We start from the raw sequence: 10873 nt of genomic DNA on the forward strand, positions 1-10873 counted from the left end.
ATGTTGGTACTAAAGAATATTCCATGTATCATGCTCAAAAAAAGATGCTTTCATTTTTTTTTTTTTTAATGTACATTGAATTACTTTATTATTGTTTTGCATATTAGTTTATGCTTTAGGGATAAATTAATGTGGTTTTTTTACTCCGGGTTTTCGTTTTTAATATGTTATTGGCCTTGTATGTATTTTTTATCTTGTATCAATAAAGTTGTGTTTGTTTGAGTGTCCGCTCATGAGCGCTGACGTCACCTCCCCGCGTCACTCCAGACGCTTTCAGGAAATGAACGGGGGTACGGATGGCGCGGACAGCGAGTACTTAAGAAACCCGGTGAGTATTGATTGGTATGCACCTTGAGAAAGAGCTTCACGCTCGAAACGCGTTGGTGGGGGCTTTTTGTGCTCCGTTATGTAGCTTGTTGCTGATGATCCAGTAAATCTTTATTTTCTATGGGACACACTTTTGCAATTGATTTTTTGATACTGGTGTAAGCAGTGCTCCAATTTTCCCGAAACCGATTTATGTTAATAAAAGGTAAAAAGTTCATGGCGTCCTCTTTCTTTCACTGTACTCCTCGCGAAGAACCAGCACAGATCCATGAGCAACCCTGAGAAGAACCAAGGTAAATGCACAGCACCCATACACCCTTAAGGCAGAAATCCTACTTAAAGGGACTGTAAAAAGAATCTGGGCCTGTCGTCTGTTCTATTTCTAACTGTACACCCTATCCTTGGTGCCAGGGGGTGGGGGGCAGGGGGGAATAGGGGTGTTACACTGGCGACACACTTTATTCGAGCTCGGCTAGTCCCACGAATTCGGGTATACCCGGGTGTATTGAGGTTTGTGACTGTTTTCTGCCCGAGTATATTGGGTTATTTTCTAGGCAGGGATTGAAGCATTTTATTCCCCCTGGCTGCAATACTGCACAGTATATATATATATACTGCATTACAATTCATGAATTTATGCCATCTGGTAGACACGCGAAGCATTGCAGCCTATTAAATCCTAATCATTATCATTTAACAAATCAGCCGCCCATCAGCCAGGCATGAACCCAGGCTGGGAAGGCAAATGCAACGGGGCTTGTCAGAGGTGAGGAGCGGCGCATTCCAGGTATCTGCCAGGTACATACTGGGTATTTGCTCGAATAAAGTGTGTCGGTGCAGTACATAAGATAATAAAAAGGAGTGACAGGCTTCAAATAAATGATACCCAGAATCTAACACAACAAATATGGCAAATGACATTTTATATCTCTACAGTTATGGGCTATATGTGTAATATTGCTAAACAAAGATCAAGGTGTCATATTTTTCTTACTCCCAGTGGCATGATCGGTAAGAAGATTACTAGAGTAAATTATTATAGTACATTATGTGGCGCATATATAGGCTTCATGCACTGAAATGTTGCCATGTAATATGCAGCGGTGTTATATATCAGTATGTAGCCCCCTGTAAACAGCACGGGCTATGAAATCTTCCTCCTACTGTGGTAAGTCCTGTTAAGGGCAGGTGCCAGTAGTGATCATGGGATATTCCCACTTTAAACCCTACCTTGATTGACAGATGCAGGCCCTGGACTCTGCTGCAGGCATGAGACAGAGGGGAGGTGCTGCTGACATCATGAGAGGTGGGGCTGACTCTATTTAGCAGCCAGCTCCTGTAAGTGACTGTCTGTTCTGTCCGAGGAGTTGGAGGAGGCAGTGCAATTCTGTCTGTCTGTCGTGGGAGCTGGAGGAGCAAGTAGTTAGTCCCTTCTGGATCTGTGCGAGGAGCGGGAGGAGGTACAGCCTGAGTCGGGCCTAGGAGTTGGAGCATGAAGAGCTAAGGCTCCGATGGAACCATGCCCCTCACCCGGATGCAGGGGTGAGCGGGAGAGTCTACCCCCACCCGGAGGGGATCCTCTGAGGTGGGCATCGGGGGTATTAAGGCCTCTCAGACCATCCTGAGGAGAACTACTTGGAGGAAAGGAGAGGAGGGAGATTGTACATCTGGGAAACCCTGCGTGGGTACACCTATTGCTATGGCTGTTGTTGTTACAGTTGCATGCTGCAAGCCTGTTGTGTGCCTCGACATCCAATAAAGAGAGACATTGCCTTTTTACCAAAGACTATTGTGTGTACATTTGGAGCATCCACCCTGGGACCAGGGTTCTCTTCTATACGGGTCCTTTCCCATATCCCTGGGAGTTATAGAAGATGGAGGTGCTGCACCACCACTAAGACATCATGGAGGCTACTACCCCAGAAGCCTGTTCCTGTCTCCCCAATACCAACGCGGGAAGCTCAGGCCCTCCTGTTCCAAGCAGGTATGCACCACCCACACGCATGTAATCTGCCCTCACGCACCCTAGATACAGCAGATGAGTTTAGGGGTGGGGGCGGGGAATATGGGTTACAAGTATGATGCAGTGGCACCTGTATGCAGAACTTAATCTGTCTGGAAAAACATTTACACAAAATGGCTGCTGTGACAATCTCCTTACCAACTGTCAATTTAGGCTAACTGTCATTTTGGCTCCACCCCTTATTTACATTTGACCAATCAGAAGTTTAGCTGAGTCAGTGTGGCGTTGGGCTACATTTATTACTCGGGCATTGCAGTTGTGGTTTTGTTTTAAAGCACATGGATTAATGCAACTTCATGTCTGACAGCGTGAGGAAGGGACACAGCAGGGATTGCATACACAAGCTTTGTTTAATCAATGGCACAATGGCAGTATGAGTTGTAGCTGGTAGGATTGCTGCCATAAAATTATGTATACAAATGTAATGGGTGTGAAAATGTATCACGCTGCTGGCGAAGCACCACAGACGCCCGTCCACTGCTCTGGCTCGATGAGGGTAGGGACACCTCTGCGGGGGATAGGCACTGCACCGTCCTCAACCGCAATCAACAGGCAGCGTTTTAGGTCCTATGTCGCTACCGACTGTGGCTCCTCCTCACCCCAGGTAGTCACCTTACTCAACAGAAAATGTAAAACAAAGACACATATTCACAGCGCTTCTCCGTGTAAGGAGCATGCTGCGTGTGAAAAGATTGGTCATACATATGTGAAAAAACAGAAAGTGAATCCCTGCGCTTCTCCCATTGGGCTAATAGTAAATGGGGAAATAAATATACATAGTGACACCTAAGTCTGTAAGACAAATGAGACTTTTGGTTGCATTCTTTGATTACATAATGTTAAGCCTGCTAACCAACGACAGGGTAAATCTCAAAAGCAGGTCCCTATGCTAAATGCATAAATGTACTGTGAAATATACCCTGAAGGGGTTACTATACTAAGTGTAAGCTTATGTAACTTAGTGCAGTTCAAAACTGGTGTATATATGGTGACAATACTTATGTAACGGATATTCCCCCACCCCCAATCGCAGATAGAGTGAATGTGAGGGGGAACCTATATGTTACCAGGTGTGTTGCATATACTTGCAGGTTCACAGGAGGCCTGAGCCTCCGCTGATGGGAACCTGGGACTTTCTCATTGGTCAGCGCCTCCACCTATGTAGGATTCTATAGGAATGTAGAATGGCCCTAACATAGGAACCCACATACACAGTAAGCACATACACCGAAGTATATATAAGAACAGTTTACTGTATACAACATAGAACATAACTCATACATCAATGACAATAACCTTAGTGTCACTCCTGTAACTCTGGGCCTCATAGGCCATAACCCCACACCATATATCCCTGTGTCCCTAGAGTCCCACAACCCCACCCACGTGTGGGACAGCACTGCCCACTAAGATGAAGTGTATAGGTCGTGCACTTGGTGACTTGGATAATACCTGCCCGGTGCTCCTGCTACCGGGTGCGCAGATGACCTACTTGGAATCCCTTGCTCCAGGAGATGATCCAAGATGCCTCCGCCTCAACGGTGGGTGGCTCCCGCATGGAGTGATCCACCTTTATAATATCTCTTATCTCTGCTAACGCAGAGGATGTTATACCTTCACAGCAATTCACCTTAGTTACGTTTCCTGGCTGGACCCTCACTTGTCTAGGTGCTACATGACCCTGTCCCTAGTCTAAGGGGAGTCCCTGTAGTAACCACAAGCTGAGGTGAGTAGGGTCTTAGCTGGGGCCTAAATGGAGACTTCTGGCCTAGTGCAGAAGGCTACTTTCCTCCCTGCACAAACACACCCTCCCCTCTCTGTGTCCCAGCTCCTACTGACACTCTCACACTCGTGCTCCACTGTCAGCTTCCTGACTCCAGCACGCAACATTGTATCTCCTTTGCTGCAGGAGAATCTGTAAACCCTATTGGCTTCAATGCAGCAGGTGATAGGGGTGAAAGGGCAGTCCCCAGAGGCTGCTGGGAATTGTAGTCTTTTATTGCCCTCTTTAACATTGGGGCCGCGTGCGCGAACTGTAATGGCTGCCGCCACTCTCCACTGAGCATGCGCAATTCTGTAATGGCCGCCGCATCGCCCTAACTGCGCATGTGTGACTTATAGGGGTCCCTGCACTACGGAGCGCCTCTTGTGCCAGTTCTCCCACACTATTCTCCCACACTAAAATGGCCGTCGCGTCTGCACATGCGCGAGCCTCCATGCCCTCTAGGACATAACAAAGATGACGGCGCCCTGCCTCCAATGCCACCGGGTGACGCGCTCGCCCCCGCAACTGCCTTCTCACTGGGGAAGGTAAGGGGAAGAGGAACGGGGAACCGGGGAGCTAAAGGGGACCTGGCTACACTTACATTTATGCAAGTAAAGTGCAAACTGAATTACAGGGACCTTGCTGGGAGATTACTGTATATATCTTGAAAAAGGAGGAACTACGCTCCCACAAGCTGCTCAATAAGCAGTTACAGGTGGATTGGCTACATACATTAATCACACCCTAATAGTGGTGGCATATCAATTCCCCCATTTATTGTTAGCCTTGTGTCCCTCCAAAAAGCGGCCACTCCTGACGAAGCTAGGACGGATCTAACGAAACGCGTAGAGTGAAGGAAGGAGAGAGCACACCGACAGGACCTGAAACTCGTGGCGTCGGAGCAGCGTGACAAGCAGAGTGTCACCCCAGGCGGCAACTTTTTGGAGGGACACAAGGCGAATCTACCAAGCAAAGACGTGCACCAGGATGCAGTGTCGGAGGACGGGGTATCAAGGATACCATTATGTGCCTATAGGGCAAAAACAAATGTGAGTGCCCTTCAAAGGGACTATTTTACCGTGTATATTGTGCATTAAAACTTTATCAGCATATTTAATGCTTTATGCCCTCCTCATTTTCGAAGACTCTACTTTACCTACCAGTACTTATAATATAATAATTTATTCACCACAGTGATCTGGTCTGTAACTGTTTCATACGCCCATAATATATATTATCTCTAACTGTGCATGCAATGTCTTGTATATAATGTATACCCTGCTCATTTATGTAACTGTATTTGTAACCATGTATTATTTGTCTTAACTCTGTGCCCAGGACATACTTGAAAACGAGCGGTAACTCTCAATGTATTACTTCCTGGTAACACATTTTATTCATAAATAAATAAATCTATCATTGGTTACTGTGTTTACCTTCAGTGGCTTACTGCAAATGATCAACTCCCTTACCATCTCTTATTTCTGTACTATTGGGGGAATGTGGTTGTTCCTTGTTTAAGGTTGAGTGATTACAGCAGTACACTTATATATAGTGTTTTCTGCATTTATTCAGATTTTTGTTATATTTTTTATTGGTTGTATTGCTATTTACTGTGATTTACTATACAACCGCTGGGTGGTGCTATCACATTTATATATTTTGTGTTTGGGAAGCACCGAATAGTAGAATCTCCTTTTTCCACATGCTCACCCCTACTGGAAATGTCCCTTGTATTTTCAGATGCTGAATTCCCCAACTGACGAAAAGAAAATACCGTATTTCCTCTATTGTAAGACGCACCATTGATTTGGCCCTTACAATTGAGGAAAATTACTTTTTCACTTACCATGTTTCAGGAGAGGTCCCATGTCAGCGGAGGACGAAGCGGGCGGCCGCGGCAGGAGAGGTCCCACGTCTGCAGATGGTTGAAGATGGACAGCGGGTGGGTGTGCGGCAGCAGAACAGGTCCAAAATCTGCAGGTGAATGAAGATAAGAAGACAGCGGGCGTGCGGTGGGGTGCGGCGGCAGGAGATCATAATAGCAGGAGAGCCGAGCAGGAGCAGAGCGGCATAGGGGAACGGTTTGGGAGGTGCACACTGTAACCGGAAGTCAGACACCAGTCAACGTCCGGTGTTACTGAGTGAACCTCCCAAGCCGTTCCCCTACGCCGCTCTGCTCCTGCTATTATGATCTATTAGCCGCCTCTGCCACCGCACGCCCGCTGTCTTCTTATCTTCATTCACCTGCAGACTTGGGACCTGTCCTGCCGCCGCCACCGCACTCCCGCCAATTGTCCACCTTCAACCATCTGCAGACGTGGGACCTCTCCTGCCGCCGCCGCCGCACACTTCGTCCTCCGCTGACATGGGACCTCTCCTGAACCATGTTAAGTTTTTTTAATACATCGATTCTAAGACGCACCTCGATTTAAGACATGTGAAAATCGAAAAAAAGGTGCGTCTTAGAATTGAGGAAATAGGGTACATATACCTTAATACCATAATCTCTGCACGTCATTCTTATTTGGCTGTATCTCAAAGCCATAGCCACAGTAAACCTCGGCACAGGAAAGGAAGTAGAGAAGTAGTATTAATTTAAAGCAGGCACAGGGAGAACGAGTAAAAGACAAAGGGGAGGAGAGATACGAGTAGGGCCTCAGAAAACAGGAATCTATACAGAAAAAGATAAGAAATAGAAGGGAAAAGGGCAGAGAGAGATAAGAGAAAGGGTCAGGTGGAAAGGAAAAGAGGCTGGGAGAAAGGAAAAGGGGAGGGAAGGTATTGAGAGCAAGAGGAAGACGGGTTAGAGTGAAGGAAAGAAGGATGAAGAGGACGAAAAGAAATAGAATCAGAGAAAGAAAAAGAAAGGTAAGGGGACAGAGTAAAAGAAACAAATATAAATGTAGTATTATTATTATCTTTTATTTTACATTTTACGTGGCACCAAAGTATTCTGCAGCACAGTGCAATGCTGGAGTGAGGACAATAACATTGTATAACAAAAGTGTACATATGTTCAAACAGACTGAGACCATGGGAAGTACATCCCTGGCCCAAGGAGCTTACAGTTATGGGGAGAAAGGTAACGGAGAAAGGTGGGAGAGAGAGTGCAGTGGTGCACAAGAAGTAGAGAGAAGGGGCAGAGAGAAAGACATGGAAATAGGGTTGAAAATTAAATGGTTAATTAGGGTGACCAGATTGTCAACAGAAACAGAGACGCATTAAAAAATGATTTATCTGTAGCACATGTATCCTACGGTGCACATGGGGTGCAATACCTGTGGCTCACAGGAGGTCCGAGCCTCCGCTGCAGGGAGCCTGGGGTGGATTCTGGAACAATCTTGGTCAGCGCCTCCACCTGTAACGGATCCTTCTATGTAGATTTGCCTGTTAACAGGACCCCTATACATATATAGGCATACACTCACATAATGAATACACAGGGTAACACAGAAGAACAGTTTACTGATAGCAATGTATATTATGGCTACTGGTTACAGCTACCCACTTGCCACACACGGCTATAACCCACCCACCAATGGCCCCAACTCTGACCACAGTCCCCACAATACCTTATGAGACCCTCGGGCACTCTACCACATAAGTGTCCCCAAGGTTATAGCCCCCAACCCTTAGGAAGGATCAGCGCCGTCACTGTACAGTGTATGTTGGTGCATGTGAGGAAGGTACCTGCCGGGTGTGTCCACACACGGGCGCGCTGGTTTGATCTTGAGGATGATGGGATCCACGGACCCAGTATTGCAACCCGCGAAGCCTCCGCCTCTAGTTGGGTGTGTATGTATAGTGTCTTTGTATGGTGTCTTTGTATGGTGTCTGGTCCCAGACCACCGTTGAACAGGAGACCACCGTGTCCTGTCTGTGTCCCTCACTCACTATGGTACTACAGGGGGCCGTGTCACTATACTATGGGCCGGTCCCTGCAGCAACCACAAGCTGAAGGGAGTCGGAGCCTAGGGGGAATCTGGCTTAGTGCAGAGGGTCACTGACCCCTGCACACATACCTCTTACTCCTATCCTGTCACAGCACCGACTGACTAGCATGGGCTGAGCGCGCTAAATGTATCTAACTGGGAGCAGGGGAGTCCGGCCTTCCGATTGGCTCCCTGGTGTCATATGACTACCTGCCCCTATGCCTTCTGGGGGCTGTAGTCCCTGCGGAACCTTCCCTGTCAGCCGCGCTCACGCTATTTCCTGCGCATGCGTGACTTGTAATGGCCGCCAGGACTAATCTCCGCGCATGCGCGATGGCCCACAAGATGGCAGCGCCATGCAAAGGGAGCCGACGGGAGTCTCCGGCGATCCGCTTGCCTGCGCTGCGCAACCACTGCCTCTCCCGCATCGCCCACAGCTGCCACAGAGCAAAGGGGGGGAGGTCACTGGGAGCCCGAGGGCGCCGGGGCTACATATAAAACAAATTATATCACTTAAAAATAAATATTATAATGTTATTTGTCTATTAGCGTCCCCCATTATGCTGCATTATTGATTTCTTTTCAGTTTCCTCACATAACACAAATTCTCGAGTGAAGCAAAATGATGGTTTAGTTTATATATAATAAATTGTTTCGTTAGAGTTTACCAATATATTTAAAATGTTTACTTTGATATGATCAATTCGATCACATAAAAACATGGAGTGTCGATTTTTGTACGGTTTTAAGAGTTAAGTGAGTCCACTCGGATAAAAGATAAAAAACAGGACATTTGAACAATTTTAAGAAAATTGTCAAGACATTTACTGAAAATTCCGCAAGTGTGTTCACCCCATGGTTACCCCCATTCCTTGCTAGTGGGAATTATATTTCATTGCCTTGCTTTGCAGTGTAGTGCAGGGACATCAGATGGTTAGACTTCTTTAACAGGAGTTTACTAAATTTGTACACAGAAGCAGTGTCTCAGTGAATAAAGACACCGACTGATAACAATGACACTGTGTTTCCAGCAGAGGAACCTGGCTCAAATCTCGGTGTCAGCTCCTTGTGACCTTAGGCAAGTTACTTTACCTCCCTGTGTCTCAGGCACCAAAAACATAGATTGTAAGCTCCTCTGTGCAGGGGTTGTTTCTTATACTGTAATTGTGAAGCGCTTTCAGTCCCATTGGGAGAAAAGTCTCCGGAGGTTTCGGTCTCTGCTGTCTGTACGTGGCAGACCATGGACCGAGCCGCACTTCTTCTACTGGGAGTGTTTCTTCTTGGTCGTCCTTCTCTGGGCAGTCCCTGGAGAAGTGGCCTTTCTGCCCGCAGCCGTAACAGATGAGTTCCGGGCAAACCGGGTACGTGGGAGATACTCTTCCTGATAGTCTGGACTTGACGGAGGGTGACTTGGGTGAAGCCTCCTCTTCCCGACTATAAGGTTTCTTGACCTTTGTAGCGGACGCTCCCTTAGTGCCACTCTTGGGGGATTCTTGGGTGTGCATCACCAGAGCTATGGGGTGGGAAGGCAGCGAACCCTTCAGTAGCTGTTTGAATCGGTACCGGTCCACTTCTGCGGCCAATACAATATTCTTGAATAGAAGGGTTCCCAGGGACAGGCCTTTTTGACACCTATATGTCTCTCCACCCTCCCTCTCTTACACCCTCTCTATCTTGTTTCTCCCTCTCCCTACGCTATCAGCCTTACCCCCTCTCACTCAAACCACCCTTTCCTCCCACTCATTTCACCGTCCTCCCCTGTCCACACACACACTTCCCCAAATACACATACAACCCCCTCACCCTCCCATTAGATACAATTACCTCTGTCACCAGGTTATTTACACCTTTTTAACAGGATCACTAATTTAGCAAAACAAGGTAGTGAAATAAATTGTAATTTATTTGGCATAAATTCACTTTCACAGAATGAAACACAAAATACAGACGAAAAGACGCTTCCTTTAGGGCTGGGCTTTTAAACTAAACTTTCTTAGGTGCAGGGAATTCTATGGGAGAGTTTTACCCTAACCGGAACTTAGCCCAGAATCTCCTGGAACCCAAATCGGCATAAAATTCCATACGCCACCGCTACGTTCTTGTAACGCTTGCGCTCACCACGAACAAGGAGGGACCCCAGTACTGAGATGGGAAAGAACAAGACTGCGCACCCACAGCAGCGGAGAGACGCCTGGAGCGTGGATAGGTAGCATAGCCGGGTCTGGGATGGCGATATTGGATAAATCCAGATACTTGCCGGAATCCAGGGGCGAAGTCTGGAGAATGGTCAGTGTCCATTGTGCCGTGGTTTGGGGTTGGAGTTGGGAGAGTGGTAGCATGTTTAAAAGCCGTGGTCAGGGTTGGAGAGGTGCAGGTAGTCAGGGGCAAGCAGGGGTCATTATCCAGAGAGGGTCCAATAGTCAAGCCGGGTCGGTACACGTGGACGCAATAAAGAGAACACTGCAAGGCACAGGGCAAGGCAAAACAAAACGCAGGGAACACAAGGCTACTCAGGTTATGCTCAGCAAAGAGAAAGTGAAAGTCTTTTAAAGTAAACAGGAACCAATGAGGCAGGGGGCGGAGCGGAGGCACGGCCTCTGCGGAGGCAGGGATAGGCTGCAGGAGACAAGTGGGCACTTAGGACTGTTGACATGCAGCTGGGGGGTGGTGCATGGCTTCACGTGTGCGCGGCGTGCGTGACAGACGCGCAACGCGACCTGGGGGCGGAGCCAAGCTCCGTGGCGCGGTATAAAGAGCTGCGGGTGCTGTAACCAGAGCGGGGAGACGCACTGCAGCAGGTAAGGAGAGACCACGCCGCGGGGA

At 47.6% G+C, this 10873-nt stretch overlaps 1 protein-coding gene across 1 annotated transcript in view; it reads left to right on the top strand.

Annotated features, from left to right (window-relative positions):
- LOC142484851 (uncharacterized) overlaps positions 1 to 355 on the top strand; it is a 39589-nt gene extending 39234 nt beyond the window's left edge. Inside the window, exon 8 of the mRNA XM_075584083.1 lies at positions 209 to 355. Within this exon, the coding sequence (XP_075440198.1) occupies positions 209 to 355 (147 nt within the window). The remainder of the gene's footprint in view (positions 1 to 208) is intronic.
- Positions 356 to 10873: the final 10518 nt, after the last annotated feature.

The sequence above is a fragment of the Ascaphus truei genome, unplaced genomic scaffold (assembly GCF_040206685.1).
Source record: "Ascaphus truei isolate aAscTru1 unplaced genomic scaffold, aAscTru1.hap1 HAP1_SCAFFOLD_440, whole genome shotgun sequence".
NCBI lineage: Eukaryota > Metazoa > Chordata > Amphibia > Anura > Ascaphidae > Ascaphus > Ascaphus truei.